Raw genomic sequence first — 25,024 nt, 5'->3', positions numbered from 1 at the left:
TAGTGGACTTTTACTTTATTTTTTTAAGAATGGGGGTTGTTCCATTTTCCTTGTTCCATTCAAATTATTATTATTATTTTGTCTTTTTAGGGCTGTGCCTGCAGCATATGGAAGTTCCTAGTCTAGGGGTCAGATCAGAGCTACAGCTATCAGCCTACACCACAGCCACAGGAACACCAACACCAGATCTGAGCTGCATCTATGACTAAGTCACAGCTCTCAGTAATGCCAGATCCTTAACCCACTGAGCAAGGCCAGGGATCGAACCTGTGTCTTCGTGGATACTAGTCAAGTATGTTACCACTTAGCCACAGTGGGAACTCCTCAAAATTTTTATAGAGTAATTTTAATGAATAATTTAGTTTTTAAAAAAAACTCTATTTTAAAATAATCTTAGACTTGCAGAAGAGTTGCAAAAATAGTACAGAGAGTTCTTGTATACCCTTCATCCAGCGTCCTCTGATGCCAACATCTTATATAATTTTAGTGCAATTTTTTGTGGTTGTTGTTGCTTTTTAGGACCGTACCTGCGGCACTTGGAAGTCCCCAGGCTAGGGCTTGAATTGGAGCTACAGCTGCTGGCCTATGCCACAGCTGCATCAATGTGGGATCCGAGCTGCCTCTGTGACCTACACCACAGCTCATGGCAGTGCCGGATCCCTGACCCACTAAGCAAGCCCAGGGATCGAACATAGCGTCCTCATGAATACTAGTTGAATTTGTTTTGGCCGTGTCACAATGGAAACTCCCCAGTGCAATTATTAAAACTGATAAATTAACATTAGAGTTCCCATTGTGGCTGAGCAGAAATGAACCCAACTAGTATCCATGAGGATATGGGTTCAATCCCTGGCCCTGCTCAGTGGGTTAAGGATCTAGCATTGCCATGAACTGGGGAAAAAAAAAAAAAAAAACAAAGAATTTAATGTTTGTGCAGTACTTACTAAGAGACTTTATTCAGATTTGGCTGGGTTTTGAATTTGTGCACGTTTCCTCTTCTAGACCCAACCCAGCATCACACCTTGTGTTCGGATTTCTGAGTCTCCTTGGTCTCCTCCCATTAGTGGCACTTCCTCATCTCTCATGACCTTGGCACTTACCAAGAATTCTTTGTAGCATGCTCATCATTTTTTTTTTCTTTTGTATTTGTTTCCTACATTTCTGAAATCTGCCCCCAATGCCAGTCAGTCTCACATAGTGAAACAGCACAGTGATTCAATTTAGGTGTAGTTTTTAATTAGAAAGTAATTAACTCCTGGAAAATTACTTTTTGATGCTGCAACTCCCAATATCCTCAGGCAAAACTGTGTTTAAACACGTGTATGAAGGTAGTGCTATAAATGAGTTAATTCATAATGTATGTCACTAAGGTATTGATAGAACCTAACAACAAAAACAATAATTACTCTTCACATAGACAGAAACTAAACTTTTGATTTGATGACTGCTCAGATAATATTTTTGAATGAGATATGTTCAGTTAAATAGCCAACTGATAAGATTTTTTTCTCTTTAAAGAAATAGATGTTTATTTATCTCATACCCACTAAAATATTAGCCTCATTCAAATTTTTCCTCAGGCCTTGTGCAGTTATGTGTTCTATGAATATCTTCTACAGTATTTTATTTGTTATAGATATCTAATGAATTACATGTATATAAATACATAGATATATTGAAGTAAACTGCATTTCAGGGCTATATTAAAACCTGTAGCTGCAGCATCATTTTGTACCTATGCAGTATAGTAGATGTCTTCTCCTGTGTTTGACTGGAGAATTGGTTTACACACAGTGACTTATATTGCTTGTTTAGGCCATAAATGTGTATTTCTGTGTTATTCAGTTCTGCTTCTTAAGAAGCCTTGTTGCCGAAGGCCAGCTCCAGCGGCCAGGGAGTGTACACTTTTTCCAGATAGGAGAGGGATGTGGCGTCGGCAGATGTACAATTACTTAGGCAGCCTCTTTGTCCCTTCTTTCAGGGCGCTGGACTGCTCAAATTTTATTGGCATAAATGGTTGATTATATAGACAGCTTTTGGCTACAGATTACATCACAGTGTTAAAAGTACATTGGTTAACTATTACATGGTATAGCAGCTATACATCATGTTTTAAGATCTTTGTTTTAACTAAACTTAGGGGGTACGATTTAGGGGCAATTAGGTACAATACATCATGTTTTAAGATCTCTATCTTAACTAAACTCAGTGAGTACAATTTAAGGGCAATTAGGTACAATACATCATGGAAAGGAGGAGACAGTACAAATCATCCCATAGCCAGCCAGTCTTTACAATTTGAAGAGTTCACAGACACAAGAATTTGGCATTCACAAACCTTGTTTGTAGACTGGTGCTTATCTTCAAAGTGTTATGGCAGGGAGATAGTGTAAGTAAATATAAACCAACTTAACTAAACTAGCTATCACTTAAAAGCTTTTAAAATCAAGGACAAAACTCACAGCTAGGTTTTTTGGATAATATATGTCTAACTTTTATGAACCTCATTAAGATCCTAACTCTAAAGTTTAGTCCTTCAGGATGAAATTTTTATTATACTATTGTTGTAATTTTGTTAAGTCACAAATCACCACAGGAAAATAAGAATGGGAAGTAAGAATAATAAGTAAATAATCAGGAAAGACTGAGGAAAACTGAATAGCAAGTGAATAACAGAAAAGACTAAATCATCCATGGAACAATCTCCACTCAGCAACACAAAATGGAAATTATTTCCTGGGAAATTTAGTTTTCCACCTATGTCAGCAGGCGAGCCTTATTGTCTTCTGGGGCCTGCCCTCGGAATTGTATCGTTCAGACAGGCCCCTTTTCCTGATTAGGAGCTTGTCCTCGGAACTGCACCGTTCAGGCAGGCCTCTTTTTCTGATTAGGAGACTGCCCTCGGAATCGCACCATTCAGGCAGGCTCCCTTCCTCGGCTTCTTGTATCTTCTTGGCTCCCCGCAAAGCCTTATTATAGTATAAAGTAAATGGTGTGTGGAGTTCCCGTCGTGGCGCAGTGGTTGGCGAATCCGACTAGGAACCATGAGGTTGAGGGTTCAGTCCCTGGCCTTGCTCAGTGGGTTAAGGATCCGGTGTGGCCGTGAACTGTGGTGTAGATTGCAGACGCAGCTCGGATCCTGAGTTGCTGTGGCTCTGGCGTAGGCTGGTGGCTACAGCTCCGATTAGACCCCTAGCCTGGGAACCTCCATATGCCTTGGGAGCTGCCCCAGAAAAGGCAAAAAGACAAAAAAAAAAAAAAAAAAAAAAAAGTAAATTGTGTGGAGAAAAGGAACCCTATTCCACTATTGGTAGGTTTGTAAATTGGTGCAACCACTGTGGAAAACAGTATGGAGATTCCTCAGAAAACTAAAAATAGAACTACCATTTGATCTAGCCATTCCACTCCTGGGCATCTATCCAGAGAAAACCATGACTTGTAAAGACACATGTACTCCAATGTTCATTGCAGCACTATTTGCAATAGCCAAGACATGGAAATAACCTAAATGTCCATTGACAGAGGAGTGGATAAAGAAGATGTGGTACATATACACAATGGAATATTATTCAGCCATTAAAAGGATCAGAATACTGGTATTTTTAGCAACATGGATGGACCTAGAAATTATCATGCTAAGTGAGGTCAGCCATACAATGAGACACCAACATCAAATGCTTTGACTGACATGTGGAGTCTGAAAAAAGGACACAGTGAACTTCTCTGCAGAACAGATACTGACTCACAGACTGAAAATCATGGTTTCCAAAGCAGACAGTTTGGAGGGGGTTGGGGGATGTGCTGGGCGTATATGATGGAAATCCTATAAAATTGGATTTTGATGATCATTGTACAGCTATAAATGTAATAAATTCATTGAGTAATTAAAAAAAAAGTAAATGGTTTTTAAAAATTTTTTAAATTTTTATTTATTTATTTTTCTGTTTTTAGGGCTGAACCTGTGGTGTATGGAAGTACCCAGGCCAGGGATTGAATTGAATTGGAGCTGCAGCTGCCAGCCTATGCCATAGCCATAGCAATGCCTGATCCAAGCCATGTCTGCAACCTAGACTGCAGCCTGTGGCAATGCTGGATCCTTTAATCCACCAAGTGAGACCAGGAATCAAACCTGCAACCTCTTGGATACTAGTCGGGTTCTTAATCTGCTGAGCCACAATGGGAACTCCAGTAAATTGTTTTCAAATGGTGTAGTGGACACTGTTGGTGCCTCTCCAAGATGCCCTTCAGCAGGCTGGTACAGATGTGCCCCAGGTATGAGTGTTGGCCCTTGCTGACTCACAGCCTCCATCTTATCCAGAGATTTGGCCTCAGGGAACTGGGGTCCTGCAGCCAATGGCTAACTGACTTGGGGTCAAGGTTGGCCTCTTGCTCTGGGTGCTACTGACTTCCCCGCAATTCAGGCTCAAGCAAGAATCCAGCCGTGGCTACAGATTCGAATGTCCCTGTCCTGCCTTTGCTGGAGAGTATCCCCTCCCTTAATCACCTGCACTTGAATCCCAGTCTAAGTTCTGCCTCTATGGAACCTGACCTAAGACAGTGGAAATGCAATAGGATCATTTTGAGCAGGTGTAAACTAAGTAATATGAAAACTGATTACTTGCTCACAAGAGACCCATTGCAATTTCCTGGAAACTGCACTACACGGGGTGTACAGGCTCCAGTTCTCAACTTTCTAACTAGCCATGAGCCAGTATTTTCTGTTGTGTAATAAATACATGGCGCTTAGGCTATGTGATTTTCAGATTCTGATGCTGAAGTTTTTTTCTTAAGACAGGGGCTTGTTAAATGAAGATGCTTGGCTGCTCCAATGCCCCCCACCTCCAGGTTCTTGACTAGCTTTGGAACAGGCTCAGCTTAACTTAAATTGGAATTGTAGCATAAAATACGGATGTGCAGTTTTTGGAAAAAGCTTGTAATACATTTCACTAGGACTCTGTGACCCTCAGAGATTCAGTACCAGTGTCATATTTAGACAAGAGAGGTGGGATAAGCCAGAAGAAAGAAATTGGGAGAACCCTGCATTTCTTCCTTCATCCAAATATACAACTTTTGTGTATACATTCATGTCATCTTGAGGATACCTTTCCAGAAAGAAAGCAGTAGCCTTTTCTTTCCTACAGTTCTGGCACTTTGCAGTTTTATTTTGATTTCAGCCGCAACTAATGGGCTTTCAATTTTTCAGTCTTCTTTATCTATTAAGTATTTTAATTTGCTAGTTAAAGAGGCTGGGTTATGTTTGTCCATTAGACAGAAAATAAAAAGTATAGTGAATAATTTAAAACAGACATTCTCAGTGCTCTTAGGTACCCCTCCCATACCTTTTATGGTCATTGTTTCCTAATTTCCTCATTTACTTTTTCATGTTAAATTCTTATAGATTATGTAAGCTGTCTACACTCACAATTAAAATAATATAATGGTTTACTGTACTATATAATAAAACAGTATGTATTTCAGTATAAACAATTGGGCATGACTATTCAAGACAATACAATAAAGACACATTCTGGAAATTGCCTTGTGCCACTGTGAGTGCAGCAGCTACAGTGTATGTTGATATAGGTGAGCTGTTGTGGTGATTCAGATATTGCAAGCAGTATTGTCCTGCGATACCTAAATTTCAGAAATGGAGCATACATGATGGTAAAGCTTAAAAAAGTGGTGTAATTATCATTTACAGAGTAGTTGGATTCTTGGAAAATTTAATGTATGTTAAAATTATATAATACAAAGTACTTAATATATACATTTAATTTTGTTGAGTTAGAATATTGGCTTTGATAAGTATGATTTTCCTTCTTTTTTTCTGTGCATCTCTCTGTGGGATACAGGACCATTTCCTATTGTGTAGGAATAGCCTATGTGTTGCAGAATGTTTAGCACACCTTTCCCCTGCAAATGCTGGTAGCATCACCTCAGTCACCATGACAACCAGAATGCCCAAGACATTTTCAAACTTCTTCCTAAGTGCCACTAAGGCCTATTGAGAATGACTGGCTTAGAGAAAAGAAGTGGAACAAAATAAACCATTGTTCACATTATAGGATGTTTCTAACCAGAACAGCCAAGAGTGATATTATTAATTGCTACCTTTTATTGACGTGTCAGATGGAACACCTTCTAAGATCTTAAATATTTATATCAAGGTGAAATGAAGGGAATTTTGACTTTTAAGTGCTTCAAGGATTTGGTAGCCAAAAACTGAGTCAGCTAAAGGCATAAACTATAGTGTCTGAATTGTAACACCCTTATGAAACTTAGAAGAAATTTAACTTTCTGGGTTCCATAGGTGATCAAAGTCCTGATTTTTATGGGTCTGTTTCTGAGTGGATATGGAGTTTATATACATTCCAGTGTCTTACGATGCACACAAATGACCCAAGGCTAAGCTCAAGAGGAAACCACTTGAGCTGGCCTCCTTCAGCCTTTTCTGTCTTGGCTCAGTCTCCCTTCCTTTGTCAGAATAGCCTCTTAAGCAACTTAATTGATGGATTCTGGTCACAATTCATATCTTTATGTGGATATTCTTGACTTATTTTTTTAGTCAGAATTAGGCCTGTAGCCAGATCTAGTTTACTTAAATCCTTATTTTGATTGGTGCTGTTGAGTATGTTAGATTTTTTATAAATGCAACTTTTATGTGATTTTGAACATTCAATAAATTAATTAATACATATTTTTTATAAGGGTGGAGAAGAGACAGTTAAAATTGTAGAATGCTTTGCCTTTTGATGGGATCAGTGCTAGATATTTGGTATGTGCTTGAAGCAATCAGCATCTGGAAAGGGATTGGCTTATTTACCATTTAATTTTTATGATACATGGAACAGCTCTTTCCAAATGGTGCAAGATAGCTTCAGGTGCAGCTGTTGTAAAAATATATTTATATTTTTCACATGGTACATGTATTTCACAATTATGTATAAGTTGTGAATCTTAATAAGCTTATGGAAGGCAGGAACTTTCAACTGTGTAATTATCCATTGTGATGTGAATGTAATTTTACAGGCCTGCCATGAATTAAAAAAGTTTTTTGCTAAGTGTTTTCCTTTTAAAATGATCCAGAATATTCTCTTCATTGCATCTCCAGCTCCTTTCTCTCTTTCCTTCAGGCAGATCTACACATAAATCATTCCAAAACAATTAATGCTACTTTAGTCACAAATTATTGATTTTTCTCTTCATAGTGTATGTAGAACTGCTGCTCTACTTAGATTCTAAACGAGGCTTTTTAATTGTGTTTTCCAGGAAGATATGAATTTAAATGAAGATAAAAAGGCACCATTGCGGGAAAAGGACTTCAGCATCAAAAAAGAAATGGTGATGCAGTACATTAATACTGCTTCCAAGACAGTAAGTAAAACTGTCTAGTTGAGAAATATTGCTGAAACATGTCGTAGTATCAAAAACAATACATTTGTCTAATGAAGTGCTTAAGTTTGTGGACAACTGTAATCCGAGGGCTTTAGAATGTATAATTAAAGGCACGGTATTATAATAAGTTTGCTTAATTTAAAAATATTTCTCATGTTATGACTTTTAAGCTGCTTTTGTTTTTTAGCCACTCACACTGTTAAGAAACACTTTGGTTGGTCTACTCACTTTAAAACAGTTTTCCTTTTTAGTGAATTAAATGGTTATTGATTTCTAATGTTTACTTATAAATTAGGATAATATTTATATTGTAGAAAAGTGATACCGATTTTACCCTAACTACCTAAGTCAGGATACATAATAGTGGTTTAGAGGCATATCTTTAATGTGAGTTTCCATGTGAATACAAATGAATACAATTATTTTGTAACAGACTATAAATGTAGACAGTGAAAGGAGCATTAAGCCTCCACATGGCTGCCCTTTTCTAGGGAAGCATGAAGTATGTGGGTGGAAGTAATGCCTAAATGTCTGAGAAACATGACTGGCACACAGAATCAATTACACTTGTTTCATGAAACAACAGATAAGCTTGACCAGTCATAAAAAAAACACGTGACTAAATGGACTGGATGAAAAATGTAAAATGGAAGTTAATGAAGAAGCAAGGCTTGGTAGAAAGACAATAGAAAATGATTTTGGCTGAACATAAAATTGAATTAGATTAGAAAAAAATAACGAAACACGCTGTAGTTTTCACTGATACTTTAACCTAAGGCCAGGTAAGAAGAATATAAGTTATTTATACTTTTACTCCATTTATCTTCTAGATCAGTCAGTGACTCTGAGGTATTTCTTTTGGAAGAAAAACTCAAGTGATGTTTAATTTTTAAACGTATCTCATGTTTTGGCAGCCTGACATTCAGCTATAGGATTCACTGAGCACTGTGCTTTTCCCAGCTCTTTCTATGGATGGGCTCTGTGTCCTGACATTGAGATGGGAATTGCTTTTGTCCCTTGATGGTACTCAGCCACCACAAATTAGAAGGAGTTAGAGCTCCTGTGTTTGGGATTGACCATCCTCTGTTTGATATTTTTCCTCTCTGATCCATTATTTTCTCCTCCATAAAATGGGGCTAATACCTACAACGCAGGCTTGTTGTTACAATCAAATTGTTTATTTTTATTTTTTTTGCTATTTAGGGCCTAGGGTGCAGCATAACATAGAACATAACAGGTTTTTAACTGGTAGCTACCTTGGGTGTGGGAAGTAGAGTAGCGATTGTGTTTTTTTTTTTAATTTTTCTTTGTGATTTGTTTATTATTCTTACTGTTGAAATCATTATACCATGATTAAAAATGTAAGTAAATATACCTCAGTAAATATACAAATTTCCGATTAGGGAGTGTACGTTTCTAAGACATTGATTTCCTTAAGAATGATTATTAGTGTCTGTGTGTCAGGCACTATTTAAAGTCTGTATGTCAGGCACTATTTAATATTTAAGGTCCTGGAGTGTATCATTGTGTCCTGTGAAACAACATGGGACAAGCATAACAGAAACACACAACATATGTGATGTGGGGAGAAAAAGTGGGGGAGCAGAGATGAGTCTGCTATGTAGAGTCATTAGGGGAGACTCTTCTGTTAGGAAATTTAAATCCAATAAGTATGAATCCACGCAATATAGTTACAAGAGATTTTGCTTTAGTTAGAACTGGTTTAGAAAACCTTGCAGTGGAGTTTCAGATAAACAGACTTTTTAATAGAACAAATCATTTTGAATTTCTTCACAGTGGATGTTTCAGTTTACATGCACTGATTTTAAACTTTAATCCTCTAATCACTTTGGACTGGAGTTGGAATTTATTTACCTGATTTAGATAATTAGATTATCAGGATTGAAATAGATTAGTTATCTGAAGTATGATTAAAGCATTTACTTGGTGTGTGGGGGGTCTTGGCTTTTCCTAAGAGGGTTCTGAATAATTCGGCAAATGGTTAACATTGTAGAAAGTTGAAAATGACCAGTCATCTGTTTTTGCTCTGGAGATAAAAACACATTTTCTTCATTCTAGGAAAAGGACTTTGCCAAGCCAGTATATTTAGGTTAGTAAGTATTGAAAAAGTTTCTCTGAGAAAAATCAAAGTTCATAGATAGGTTTTTCTATTTTCTTTCTTTCTTTTATTTTGTATTCTTTTCTTCTTTTATGGCCACACTTAGGGCATATGGAAGTTCCAGGGCTGGGGCTGGAACTTCCAGAGCTGTAGCTGCAGGCCTACCCCATAGCCATAGCAACACTGGATCTGAGCTGCACATGTGACCTACACCCCAGCTTGCGGCTACAGAGCGAGGCCAGTGATTGAACCCACATCCTCATGGGTACTATGTGGGATATTTAACTCACTGACTCACAGATAGCTATAGATAGGTTATTCTAGAAAGGACGGGGGGGGGGGAGTTTGATCAAAAAAGAGCTGTGTCTTGAGAAAATATTAGCTGTATGTTCAATTTTATGTATGTAAATTTTCTCTGAGTAGAAAATCTAGAATTAGTTTGTTAATATTATAATAACAGTGAGAGTGATTTCATACTTTTCAGTATGTTTTCTTTCTCTTTTTTTTGAGTTCAGTTTCATATGTTAATTTTGGAAAATATTGTCAGATACAGGTAAATCAAGTTGTTATTCCATATGCTCTCCTTTTGCTGTCTTTATTATTTAAAAGGCTTTTATTTTAATTGCTAGAAACTTCGGTGAACCATACATAGTTGTACACATTCTTGTTAAAGCTAACCTGGATAATTTTTTGGCATACATTTCAGGTTAGGGATTTGATCAGAGCACCCCTGCAGCACAGAAGCTTGGTACAAGTTTGTGGCTGGTACTTGGTATTAGATACTTACTTATCATCAGTGCCCTTATTTTGCTTCTTTGTCTCCAAATTCTACTTGTTTGCTGACTAGGAGAAAATTTCAGAGCCTCAGGGCAATGAACCAATTTCTTGTTAAGAAATTTCCTAATCTGTCTGGCACTTTAATTTCCATTTGTGCCAGTATAGGGCAGGTTTTATTTATGTACAATTAAAATTATCTTCCAACAGCACAAATTCATCCACCTTTCTTATGAGTCGTTCTGAGCAGCCCCAGTGGTATTTAACGTTCTCCGCTATTACTGCATTGTGTTTTTGTTCAGGCAGGAGATAAATATGAAGAAAACAGTTTTTTTTTTTTTTTTTTTTAATAGGAAGAAATTATATTAGGATCAAATTAGAATTGTGTATTTTTGGTCTTTTAAAAATCTTATAGTTATTTAAGAAGTCTTCTCTTTTATTCTAAAAAGAATAAAAGTAGTTTTTAAAACTGGTAGTTTTTAAAAAAACTACCAGATACAGAAACATTGTTATTTACTAATAAAATTTACTAGAATTTTAGAGCTTGGCAGAGTCAGTGATGCTTATCCCAGTTGTGGCATTAGAGGTCATCTGAGGTTGACGTTGTTTTCATCTTGGTTATTCAGGTTTTTTTTTTTTTTTTTTTGGCCCGCAGCTTATGGAGAGTCCCAGGCTAGGGATCGAATTGGAGCTACAGCTGCTGCTGGCCTACACCACAGCCCCAGCAACACAAGATCCAAGTCATGTCTTGGACCTGCACCACTACAGCTTATGGCAACACCAGATACCCAATCCACTCAGTGAGGTCAGGGATCAAACTGGCAACCTCATGATTCCTGGTCAGATTTGTTTCTGCTGTGCCAAGACAGGAATTCCTCTTTCTTCATTTAAGATACTTTGCCATGTTCATGTTTACTTTTTGGATTTTTATGAATGTAATTAAATTTATGTCTGATAACTATAAGAATAGTGAAAACTTTGCAAGTGCCAGAAAGAAGAGGCTCGTGATTGTGATGGAGATAAAGAGCAAATATCCACATGGATTGAACCTTTTAAAAGAAGGAACAGTTCTGAAGGAATAAGTAACAAATTGAGAAAAAGTTATGTATGTACAATTGTCTTCAGTGAATAAAAGGCAAAGTTATGTCAATGAAAATAACCAATAAACAGTCTATAATAGGAAGAGAAGATAATTTTATTTGAGCCAAAGTGAGGACTAGAGCCTGGGAGATAGCCTCTCAGATAACTGGAGAACTATGCCAGAGAAGTATGATTTTCAGCACAGTTGTATGTCTTGTCAGAACAAAACATCAAACATCAAAAATCAGGGATATATTCCTTCAAAGTTTCAAAAAAACCCCTAAAAACGCAAATCAACATGTACATAGTGAGTCAGTATGGCTTTGGCATCTGGGGAGAGAGTCTTATCATTGAAGGATTTTTAGCAATAGCATTTAATCTTTATATATTTAAATATTTTAAAATTTATTTTTATTTTTTGGCCATGTCCATAGCATATGGAAGTTCTCAGGCCAGAGACTGAGCCTTTGCCACAGTAGTGACAACTTCAGGTCCTTAATCCACTGAGCCACTAAGGAACTCCTAATCTTTATTTTATTATTTTAAGTTTTATTGAAGTATAGTTGATTTATAAGTTTGTAATAATTTCTGCTGTACATAACGTGATTCAGTTGCACACACACACACACACACACACACACACATCTGTTCTCTTTCAGATTCTTTTCCCACATATCACAGAATATATTGGGTAGTATTTCCTGTGCTATATAGTAGGTCCCTGTTGGCCAGTCTTTATTTTTAACATGGACAGCCTTTATTCCTTGTCAGTGCACTCTTTTCTTTAAAGATTAGAGCAGATGTACAATATATGTTTGATAGGCAATAATAGGCTGTTTTAGTCAGCATAAAATTGAATTTAAATCATGTATAAGCCAGAATGATGTCCCCATACCTCAATATGTGAAAATTTCTTCCATTAGTTAATTGAAGAAATGAGGATAAAAAGGCTTCAGGAACAATAGTGCTCAGCCTTGTTATCCATTAGAATTATCTGGGCAACTTTAAAAATCTCAGTGTCTGTGTCTTGTTGTTTAACAAATAAGTCAGAATTCCTGTAAGTGGAACTCAGGCTTTAGTAATATACACTGTCTTGATGATTCCAGAGGATGAAAACTGCTGGACTGGACAAGATGAGCCTCATCACTAGATGTCTTTTAGTGTAATGTAAATTCAGCCAAAGACTCAAAGCTGATAGAATTGGAAGGCTGAGCATGGTGAACATTTATTCATAAAGCTGTTAATCAAGCCACAGTGGGTTCAAGGCTAGTTTGCATGTGCATAATGTCAAAATGAATGTTCAAGGGGCATACTGTAGCTGCTAAGAAATTCTCTGACACTCGGCCTCTTGTAGATATTATCAAAGGTTATCTACTGTAACTGATGGAAGAACTTGGTGTGGTTTGGAAAAAGATTCCCAGTAGAACAGGTATTAGCAAGAAGAAGAGTGTGCACGGTTTTAAAACTTCAGTGGTATATGACAGCCCCTCATTAGTGCTGCAGCTAGGACTTGAAGCCAGGGTTTCTGATTTTTTTAACCTTTTTATTTTAAAATAAAACACTGTTATAGAAGATACTAACAAATAAATATGTAGCTTAATGAATTATCATAAGGACAGCACCCAGGTTAATACGCAGAACCTTGTCAGCCACTCTAGAAAGCCCTCCATCTACCCTGTTCCATCTCAAACTTTGCTTTTTCCCCTAAATCACTACTTTACCTTTTTTAAGAATTAACTTCGAGTTTCTTTAGTTTTATCATCCAAAATTATGTCACCAGACATTATAGTTTATTCTTGTTTATGTGTTAAAATTTGAAATATCTTTAAAGATTTTTTAATCTTCAGATTCCCTATCCTTTTATTGTCTGGATTTTGCTGATTGCATACTCATATCATATTCCTCTTTCCTCCATATTTCCTGCAAAGTGCACCTAGATCCAGAAGCTTGATCAGACTCAGGTTTGATCCCTTTGGTAAGAACACAGGAGGCATGTTCTATGTTAGGGAGTACTTTCTGTCTAGCTGATAATTACTATTCTATAATTTTATTTTCATTTATTAGTTGGAGTACATTTTTAAAGAGATAATTCCTTTCAAATACTGAATAATGTCTGATATAGGAAATTTAGGATAAATGCTTGATTCTTTTGTCAGTTTTCAAGATACTAAATTGATTCCCTATCGTCCTCTGAAGGTGACCAATTATTTTTTAAGATTATTATTCTTGGTGAAGCTCAAATTGACCATATTCGACCAGTAGGACCTTGTCCGGTTGGCTTCTAGTCATTTTTGGCATTGCCTGCTATTTTTACATTCTTTCATTTCTACCTGGTAAGATGAGATAACCCAGACTCCCCTCTTTTCTCACACTAGACCTGGAGTCAGTCATTTCCTTTAGTGTCATAGGATATATCAACAACAATCTGGGGTCAAGGATACTTGTGGCTAGGGAATGTTCGCTGTTTGTAGGGCTCTTCAGTGTATAGAGTGCAAAGGAAGAAGCTATGTGTATGTAGTTAAAGTTTTTTTTTCTTTTGCATGTGCTGTCCACATCTCCAGATATTATTTTTGTTGTTGTGCTATGTCTTCATTGAACATATAGGTATTATATTTTATACTTTCTTAGTGTTTACTTTTATGAATAACTGTATCTAGTCCCACTTAGTCTTTAATTCTCTGAGTAGCTGACCACCATTCCTTTTGTTAATATTTCTCCTAGTCATTTTGTTTGTCTAAAGTGTATTCTTTAGTGGATTCATTTTAAGGGCTCATGGGGACAATATTCTCTGAGTTTTTCATGTTGATAACGATATTTGTCCTCTCTTGTTAGAGTCAGTTTTACTGGATATAAAATCTTCAGATTACATGTTTTTTTCCTGTAGGATCTTAAATATACAATTTTTTTTCCTAGCATAAAGCATGACAGCACTTTTCTTAATAGGTCTGCAGATAACTAATTTTCATTCCCTATAGGTTACTACTTCTATTTAGATGTCTGAGTTGGGCCTGTAAAATATGCAGGATACCCTTTCATTATGTACTTGCTTTGGTTTTCTTCTTCATGGATTCTGTTATTAGTATGTTGGATTTTTATATGTCTTCAATATGCCACTTTCCCTCAAATCCTTTTTATCATATTCATTTTCTTTTTGGTTGAAAAAAAATTATGTATTTCATCTCTGCATCTCTTATTACATGATTTATTATTTTTTGTTCTTACATTTCTTCTAGTTCTGTCTTCATTTCCAAAGAGATTTCTTTCCATTCCCCCCCTCCCAAGCCAAGTTCTCCCACCTCATTTCTGAGTGTTTCTAATTCTGCTTTAAGTTTTTTTTTTTCATGTCTTATATATATTTTTATTGTCTCTTAGTTCATTTTGAAATGGTAAACACTTTGCCATGCTTTATGGTTATGTTTTGTAGGAATGTTCTGCTCTGTACTGATTTCATTCTCAACACTTTCTCCACAGTGTGGGGTCCTGTCTTGGCAGAGAGCTGTGACCTCAGCACACCAACAGCTCCAGTCTCTTCATATCTTTTCTGTCTCTTACACCCACCCACAATGGGTATGGGCCAAGCTCCACTCAATTTCAGCTGCTATTCTTAAATTGGCCACCTCTGGGCTGTTAAGGAGTTCTGTTTCATGTCATCAGACACCTTGTCACTTTCTCTCTGCATTTTTTTTTTTTTTTTTTTTTGACTTTTCTAGGGCCACTCCTGCGGCATGGGGAGGTTCCCAGGCTAGGGGTCCAATCGGAGCTGTAGCCGCCGGCCTGCACCAGAGCCACAGCAACGTGGGATCTGAGCCGCTTCTGCGACCTATACCACAGCTCATGGCAACGCCGGATCCTTAACCCATTGAGCAAGGCCAGGGATCGAACCTGCAACCTCATGGTTCCTAGTCAGATTCGTTAACTACTGCGCCACGACAGGAACTCCTCTCTCTGCTTTTTTACACACAGACTGTGATGCTGTGCAGATTTTGTGGCTGTTAGTGACTTCTCTCCAACTGGTTCTGTTTTGAGGAGCATGAAGATACCATGTTGCTCAATGTTGTTAGGTTTTTGGTTTCACTATTTAGTTTTTTTTCCCTCTGGAAATCCAGGGACGTTCAAAAAGTATAATTTTGTGGCCATCTCTTCAGATCCTCTAGTCTTCTGATTTTTGCTTTTCCTATTCTTTTTCATGTCATTTTTGTTTAAAAAACCATTTCTGGATGATTAATATTTTTCCTCTTCCTTGATCCCACCTGCTCTTGACTTTCAGGGGAGAAAATGATTATAGTTTAAGGAATGACATTTTCCTATGTAACTTCAATGGATAGCTCTAGATTTTGCTGTTTGTTTCACCCGTAAACTGTCATCAAACCTCTTAATGGTCCATGACCTACAAAGAGAATTAAACACTAGCCTTAGTCTTAATTTCTATATTATGTTTGTGCAGTGCCATCATCTTCTTATATAATTTAAATAAGTTATGCAGAATGCGTCCTTTTTTATATCCCATTGATAGTTGGAAAATTCAGACTGCCCTTCATTACTTTACCCCACCCCTGGAAAAATAGGTCTCATCTGCTTGTGTGTGTCTATAAATTAGTAAGTGTGTTAAATCTATCACAGCATGAAATCACTTCAAGCTCTGAAAGACTATCTTAAAGAATTTAAATTGATTGCAGATGTTGGTGCAATTAAGCAGGCCTGATGAGCTCAGAATCATGTTTCTCAGATTTGAATATGAATGCATTTAAAAAATTATAGTGATGTACTCCATGTAAATGGAGTTCATAGGCATCTGAGAGTTTCTATCACCTTGTGCTTTAAAATAGTTCAGCAGTGTGAGAGGTGATGTGTGACCCCTTATGCAGATACCTGTATTACTTAGAATGAAAATGTATTATTCATCTCAGGTATGTAGTTCTGTGCCATCCTTAACTGACTAGAATTGACTTTGAATGATTTTTTTCCTTCGTCATTTTCATTTCTCTACCAATTTGTCTATGTTTTGTGCCTACAATTTATTTGAAAATTATTCTATAGACAGGGAAGGAAGTATAATGTTACTTCATTCCCATTTTTAAGAAGAAAAAGAGTATAAATAAGCCAAATGAGTTGGCTTAGGTAATAAAAGCATTAGGACTTTTTTTCCCCTTGAGATTGGACCTTTTGACTGGTAGAACTCCACCTACCTTTAGTTGCTTTGGATTTAAATTGCTGAAATAAAAGAAAGATTTATGTTTATTATTTTAAAATATAACCTACTAGGTTGCAAATTAGAAAGTGAATTCTGAACAAGACTGTAACAAGATTAAGTAGAGTATTTGTTATGTTCATTTTCAATTTATTTCAAATTGATATGTGCACATTAAGTAATTAAACTCATCAATTTCTTTAACATGTTATAAAATGTTATGGACATTAGGACTTTATTATATATACAGTTGTAAAATAAATTACAAAAATGGTCAGTAACTATTTAGATACTATTTTTAAATACTAAGAAAATTACTGAAATATTATAGTAACAATAGTGATTTGAAATAGGAACAGAATATATTTTTTCTGGGTGGTATGAATTAAAGCTGTGTTCTACAGTATTTCATAAAAGCTTATTTCACTCATCATGGTAGACTGTATTTTGTTTTTAGGAGTTAAAAATTCAGCTTTGTTATTTCTGTCTCTGTGATTTCAGAAAGTTCATTACCCCTCTATAAGACTTAGTTTATGAAATGATAAAATTTAGGAGTGTTTGTATGGGAACTATGGGATGAGGAATAGGGCAGTGATTAAATAAAGTCTTGAATTTAAGCCATCTTCTTAAAGGTTACAGTAAAGTGTAAAATGAGACTGGGTGAGTGCTACAGATGAAGCCCTTTTAAATATTATTATACTGGAATAAAAAGTTGAATAAACAATGTTAAAATTGGGCATCACTTGGAGTTCCCATTGTGGCTCATTGGTAACAAACCCAACTAGTATTCATAAGGACATGAGTTTGATCTCTGACCCCTCTCAGTGGTTTAAGGATCTGGCACTGCCTTGAGAGGTGGTATAAGTTTCAGATGAGGCTCGGATCTGGCATTGCTGCTGTGGCTGTGGAAAATTCAAATTCAGCTCCTAGCCTGGGAACTTCCATGTGCCTCAGGTACGACTCTAAACAAAAAAATGAAACAAAACGACAGCGAAAAAATTGGGCATCATAAAAAATACATATTGCTGTAGAGCAGAAATTGACAAAAATTGTAAATCAACTATAATTGAAAAAATAAAAATCTTAATAAAAATAAAAAGAAAAAATACATGTAATTTTTTTAGTACTTAGAACATAAAAATATATCTTCACTTGCTAATTTTTGAATATAGATCTAAGCCCTTTTCTTTGAGTAGAAGTTGCTCCTGCTTTGGTTTTTCCTACTTAAGGCATGAAGCATCATCTGTGATCACCGCTTACGTTTTTTGATTCAACGAAGAATTTATACTTGTGAAAACAGTCCAAGTTCAGAATTATGAGATTTGTATGATTTTTACAGTAAGATTTTTTTCAGTTATCTTGCTCATACCTAAGTTGAAAACAAGTTTTTTAAAGCAGCTCACTCTGATCTTGGTTTTTCTAACCATTAACCTACTACCACAGACTCAGCTCTTTTCATTCTCATATATGATTACATTAACTGGAACAGATATTACCATACCTCATAAACAGTTTGAGGGTTATTTTAAAAAATTAGCTCTCAGTATTTACAGAATTCAGTTCATAGGAGTAACTATGTGTAGCCAGACTACAGCATATTTTGGGCATCAGTCACTCTGTGTTACTCAATAGTGGAAAGGTTGATACTGAATGTCTGTCTCTAGTACCTTAAAGATGTCAAACTTTAGTGAACTTTGTGTTTTTCTTTCCTTTCTCTTTCCGAAGGGATCCTAAACATACAATTTTCTGTACTACCCTATGTTAAAAATCACTTAGAAAAAGAGGGGCGTATTGGGCCCTGTATCTGGGACTCCCCAGGTATGCTGGCTTCAGACAGGCCTGAAGTGGTCTTAGGTTCTCACGTGACTGACTCAGTCTTCTCTGAGCAACTTGCTTTGTTTTGGCCTCATTGATGCAGGTTCTTAGCATGGTAAAGCTAGATGGTTAACAGAGGCTTGTAACTTAAGTCCTATATTTGAGATCAGTGGTCTCAAAAATTTTTGATCAGTTATCTTATCAATTTTAAAAAAAGCTGATTATATATGCCATAAGCCAATTAATGTTTATTATAAACATGTCCATTATTTTAGTACTTCATATATATAAATTAATGTATTAGTATATTATCCCTAATACATAATGCAAATAGAGAATATCATTACAATACAAACTAAAGTATTATTTCATTAGAAAATTTTGCTTCATTCACAAATCAGTTTGGTTCTTTTTTTGTTTTGTTTTTATCACAATTTAGTTATACTAAATTCACGACAAACAGGTAAATAAGCCCTTTCCTCCTACTCACATATTTTTATACAACCTATAGATTACCTGATGGCTTATTATTTTCAAGAACTGAAAGCTTTCTGGGCTTGGTGCCTTTTTTTGGGGGGGGTGTCTTTTTAGAGCTGTACCTGCAGCATATGGAGGTTCCCACGCTAGGGGTCTAATCGGAGCTGTAGCTGCCAGCCTACACCACAGCCACAGCAACGCCGAAACCTTAGGATCCTTAACCCACTGAGCGAGGCTAGGGATCAAACCCGCAACCTCATGGTTCTTAGTTGAATTCATTTCCACTGTGCCATGACGGTAACTCCGGTGCGGTGCCTTTTTTAAAACACATTTTTAAGTTTAAAAATTTGTTATCATTGCTCTAATTTCTGTTGCTTTGGGAGACTGACCTGAGAAAATATTCAGGTGTTGATGTCAGAGAGTGTTTTGCCTATGTTTTCTTCTAGGAGTTTGATGGTGTCCTGTCGTATATTTAAGTCTTTCAGCCATTTGGAGTTTATTTTTTGTGCGTGGTGTGAGGGTGTGTTCTAGTTTCATTGCTTTGCATGCAGCTGTCCAGGTTTCCCAGCAATGCTTGCTGAATAGACTTTTCTTTTTCCCATTTAATGTTCTTGCCTCCCTTGTCAAAGATTAATTGACCCATAGGTGTCAGGGTTTATTTCCGGGTTCTCTATTCTGTTCCATTGGTCGGTCTGTCTGTCTGTTTTGATACCAGTACCACATTGTTTTGATGACTGTGGCTTTGTAGTATTTCTTGAAGTCTGGGAGAGTTATGCCTCCTGCTTGGTTTTTGTTTCTCAGGATTGCTTTGGCGATTCTGGGTCTTTTGTGGTTCCATATAAATGTTTGGATTGTTTGTTCTAGTTCTGTGAAAAATGTCCTGGGTAATTTGATAGGGATTGCATTGAATCTGTAGATTGCTTTGGGTAGTATGGCAATTTTTACAATAGAAATTAGAGCAAAAATAAACCCATGGGACCTAATCAAACTGAAAAGCTTTTGCACAGCAAAGGAAACCCAAAAGAAAACAAAAAGACAACTTTCAGAATGGGAGAAAATAGTTTCAAATGATGCAACCGGCAAGGGCTTAATCTCTAGAATATATAAACAACTTATACAACCCAACAGCAAAAAAGCCAATCAATCAATGGAAAAATGGGCAAAAGACCTGAATAGACATTTCTCCAAAGAAGATATACAGATGGCCAACAAACACATGAAAAAATGCTCAACATCGTTGATTATAAGAGAAATGCAAATCAAAACTACCATGAGTTACCACCTCACACCAGTCAGAATGGCCATCATTAATGAGTCCACAAATAACAAGTGCTGGTGGGGCTGTGGAGAAAAGGGAACCCTCCTGCACTGCTGGTGGGAATGTAAACTGGTACAGCCACTATGGAGAACAGTTTGGAGATACCTTAGAAATCTATACATAGAACTTCCATATGACCCCACAATCCCACTCTTGGGCATCTATCCAGACAAAACTCTACTTAAAAGAGACACGTGCACCCGCATGTTCATTGCAGCACTATTCACAATAGCCAGGACATGGAAACAACCCACATGTCCATCGACAGAGGATTGGATTCGGAAGAAGTGGTATATATACACAATGGAATACTACTCAGCCATAAAAAAGAGCAAAATAATGCCATTTGCAGCAACATGGATGGAACTAGAGAATCTCATACTGACTGAAATGAGTCAGAAAAAGACAAATACCACATGATATCACTTATAAGTGGAATCTAATATCCAGCACAAATGAACATCTCCTCAGAAAAGAAAATCATGGACTTGGAGAAGAGACTTGTGGCTGCCTGATGGGAGGGGGAGGGAGTGGGAGGGATCGGGAGCTTGGGCTTATCAGACACAACTTAGAATAGATTTACAAGGAGATCCTGCTGAATAGCATTGAGAACTATGTCTGGATACTCATGTTGCAACAGAACAAAGGGTGGGGGAAAAACTGTAATTGTAATGTATACATGTAAGGATAACCTGACCCCCGTGCTGTACAGTGGGAAAAAAAAATTAAAAAAAATGTAATTGTAATATATACATGTAAGGATAACTTGATCCACTTGCTGTACAGTGGGAAAATAAAAAAAAAAATTTGTTATCAGTTTTCTTCTAAAAATTATAAATCCTAACCCCTAATTTTAAACGTCCTTTTAAATTAAGTCGTTATATTCATTATCTTCTAACTGAATCTATCACCCCCATTCGGGGATGTTCTGGGAGCATGTTCTTGTCTGTACAGGTTCCTCTGTGTCTATATTGCTAACCAGCTCCCACCCTCCACTGAGCTGCATGTAATTAAGGACTCAGTTTGAATGTGCTGTTTTGACATTGCATCCTCTTTGCCAGTTTGGTTACTGCTTGAGGGCCCTGAGAAGATAGGATGTGCCCTAGCTCTGCTTTGTGTGTTGTACTTGGAGGAAAAAGATGTAAAGACGTGCACTGAGGTCATGTGCCATCTGGACATGATGGAGCCCTTTGTGACAATATTATCTTTGTAAGTTTGTGATTGTCCACAGGTGATGGATTTGAAGGCTCACAAACTTGATTGGTCAACATGCTAAGACGCAATATATAGTCTGTGGGCAGGCATACAGTCTAAGCTAATAGAGACCGATGTATTAAAATCCAAATATCAATCAGAAGTATTTCCTTCTCTCCTTGTAGGCAGGCTATTTAGGATGCCAGATGACAGAGCTGCTTACATGGTTTGTTGGATGATCCACTGTGAAGATAATGGGGTTGTGCCCATAACATCATAGGCTTTTCTGATCTAAACTATCCTCACCCTTCATATCAGCATCCATCGAATTAATGTAATAGATAAGAGGCTCCTCGAAGGCAGGGAGTACCTGATGCAGCACAGACTAGATTGATGTGTTAATGTGTCTGGCACCCCCTTTTCCTGGGGAGTCTCGATGGGACTCTGCAGAACTTTGGGTCTGTGGACATGTCTGCAGTTAGCCATGCAGATGCCTCCTCCTATAGCACATGCTCATTACTGTTAGTGAACCTGAAATGGCTGAGGTCATATTACTGTGATTAAAATACATTGATTTTATCTTGAGGTCACACTTGATCTTGGTGCAGATGTGTACCTTCTTCGGTCATTTTAATAGGAAGTTCATTATTTGTTATATTTTGCTTTTTCCTAATTCATTATCTGAAGTCAATTATGATTTAAGATATGGGGGTATCTTAACAGTTGGCAAAATAAATCTCCTTTCAAGTTCACCTCTTACCTGGTTACCTTTTAGAAGATAATGTGAAAGAAATTGGTGCCCTCATTTTATTTTCTTACCTAGTATTCTTATTTTTATAGCTTATGATCTTCATACATTTTCTCCAGTGATTTGTGAAAAATTTCTTAGGACACAAAGGCTGCTTAAATAATCAAAATGATTAGAAATTCTAAGATCAACTTGTTTAGTAATCAAGTAACAGTCTAAGTGCCATTCATTTATTCAGATGCTCTAATTTTAAATTATTAAAATCAAAGATACATCTTAAAAAGCTAGAGTATCACTTAATGAGGTGGTGGTCTTCAACCAATATGGAATAATTTCTTACTATCTTATTGCTTTGTCTGTTTTTCCTTACTGAAAAAAAAATATTATTTCTAAATACTTTTCCTGTTAAAAGTTCTGTAGAAGGAATAATTTTCTTGTGAGGTATGATCAGAATTCGAATTTCATCTTAATACAAAATAAACATAAAAAATGAATGAGTGGAATAACTGTAAGTAATTATTTACTTTTGTATAAAGCTTATTTAAAATTAAAAATAAAATTCAAGTTTTGAATGTAACTAATAGGAAATGCACTAAAGAAATGTATTTAAAATATAACAGGTTTTTTTTTTTTTTTTTTTTATGGCTGCATGTGAGCCATATGGAAGTTTCCAGGCTAGGGGTTGAATTGGAGCTGCAGCTGCTGGCCTACATCACAGCTACAGCAACATAGGATCCAAGCCATATCTGCATCCTACACCACAGCTCATGGCAATGCTGGATCTTTAACCCACTGAGCGAGGCCAGGGATCAAACCCGTGTCCTCATGGATACTAGTCGTGTTCGTTACCTCTGAATCACAATGGGAACTCCTAAAATATAACATTTTTTAAAAACGATTTTTATTTTTTTCCATTACAGCTGGTTTACAGTCTTCTGCCAATTTTCTACTGTATAGCAAGGTGATCCAGTCACACATACATTTATGTATTCTTTTTCTCACGTTATCATGCTCCATCATAAGTGACTAGATACAGTTCCCAGTGCTATACAGCAGGATCTCATTGTTTATCCATTCCAAAGGCAATAATTTGCCTCTATTAACCCCAAATTCCCAGTCTATCCTGCTCCTTCCCCCTCCCCCTTGGCAACCACAAATATGTTTCCAAGTCCATGATTTTCTTTCCTGTGGAAAGGTTCTTTGTTCTTTTTTATGAATGAGTACTATTCCATTGAGTATATATAACACATCTTCTTAATCCATTCATCTGTCAGTTGACATTTAGGTTGTTTCCATGTCTTGGCTATTGTGAATAATGCTTCAGTTAACATACAGGTGCATGTGTCTTTTTCGAGGAATGTTTTGCCCGGATATATGCTCAAGAGTGGGATTGCTGGGTCATATGGTAGTTCTATACTTAGTTTTCTAAGACACCAAATATAACAATTTTAGTAGTCTTTTTTTATTTAAAAAATAATGCATTGTTACAAAAAATTTAGAAAATATATCATAAAGAAGGAAAGAAAAAAAGTTCTACCAACCCTAGCATTCAGCTATAACATTAAGGCTGTTTTAATTCTCAAACAGTTTAAAAAGGAATTATTATCACAGGAAAACTCAAGTTTCTATAGCAGAAATATTAAATATGACTTCTCCTACTGTGTCAACATTTTGGCAGAAGTCCAAAGGCTAAGGGTAGCAGGTGCCAGAACAAATGTAGTCATAGAAGGAGATGGTGAAACTGATCATGTTACTGTTAGTCCCATCATTTGTAAGAGGCTCACAAATATGTAAAAAATAGAAGATTGATAGGGGGCTTTCTTTGGGAAGATAGGTGTCTGTCAGCTATGGCCTTATCTCCTACACCTTTTGAGATTTTGAGAACCCATTGAGTGGACGTTTGAGAGAGCCACTCAGAAGTTGACTATCCTTTCCAATTTAAGGACACAGGTGTGGAAACTGACTCTATTTGCAAATGGTGGGCTCTAAAGACTAGAGGATATATGAGCTGCTTTGGTGGCTGAGCCAGGAGAAAGGATTAGACCAGTCATTGGAACAAGTTGGATTTGGCCCAGAACATTGACTGGATGTGGACCTCTCTGAAGGGATTTGACTTTGAATTGTGTTGGAAGGAGTTTTGCCTAGGGGGCCCACCTGCAGATACAATGACCCCCAACAGAGAGAGCCTGTGTGGGGTGGACTGCTAAGCCTTGGCAAGGGAGTCTCTGAGTGACCCACTATGCATCCCACAGAGGAAGGAGGCAACTTTTGCCTATCAGCTGTATCCAGAGAATAGTGGCACCAGAGTAAACAGTGATACCTGCGGTCAGCAGTTTTCTACATCTTTTAACGGTCTTTCCTTCCTACTCTCAGCAGCCCTGAAGGTGTTGGAGGAAACTTCGTGAGCAGGGATGATGGCATTGAAAGACAAGGTGGGAAAATAGTGAAGATTCACAGTGCTTTTCAACATTATAGACTTCTTGGTCTTTTAGGGCCAGGCTGAGGAGAGGGAAGAACTTTAAGTTAGTTGAGGTTGAAGTTTTACTATTAGACCTGTCTTTTCAGAAAGAAAAACTCATCCTTACTAGGCTGGATAAGTTATATGAAATATAGAATATCCTTCTGGGATGATATTCTAAAAGTAATCTTCGAGTGAGAGAGGGTTTTTAAGTAATTTGAAATCCAAACAATTGTAAAGGAAAGGATGGGTACATTTGTACCCATCTGAAAACTTCTGTGCAGGCAGTGACAGGGAGAGGGAGTGAGCATAAAGTTAGAAGAAATAAAAAACTGGAGGAAAATAGTTGTTACATATCACTAATGTGTAAAGAACACCTATGGATCATTAGGAAAAAGATGAATAACCCTATAGGAAAATTTTTACTTAGTATGAGTTGGCAGTTTACCCAAGAAAAA

General features: G+C 36.8%; 1 protein-coding gene across 2 annotated transcripts in view; it reads left to right on the top strand.

The window, feature by feature from the left end:
- The window catches only part of DIAPH3 (diaphanous related formin 3), a 501,230-nt gene that overhangs the window by 66,641 nt on the left and 409,565 nt on the right, over positions 1 to 25,024 (top strand). For both annotated transcript variants that reach the window (XM_084982461.1, XM_084982460.1), the window contains one exon: positions 7,270 to 7,374. In XM_084982461.1, coding sequence (XP_084838587.1) covers positions 7,270 to 7,374 — 105 coding nt within the window. The remainder of the gene's footprint in view (positions 1 to 7,269; positions 7,375 to 25,024) is intronic.

The sequence above is a fragment of the Sus scrofa genome, chromosome 11 (assembly GCF_054392235.1).
Source record: "Sus scrofa isolate SSC_HxYL_T2T_F1_AM1 chromosome 11, Sscrofa_HxYL_maternal_Yorkshire_Landrace_v2.0, whole genome shotgun sequence".
NCBI classification, from domain to species: Eukaryota; Metazoa; Chordata; class Mammalia; order Artiodactyla; family Suidae; genus Sus; species Sus scrofa.
Note: the sequence above shows the minus strand (reverse complement) of the source record. Positions and strands in the feature narration are given on the sequence as shown.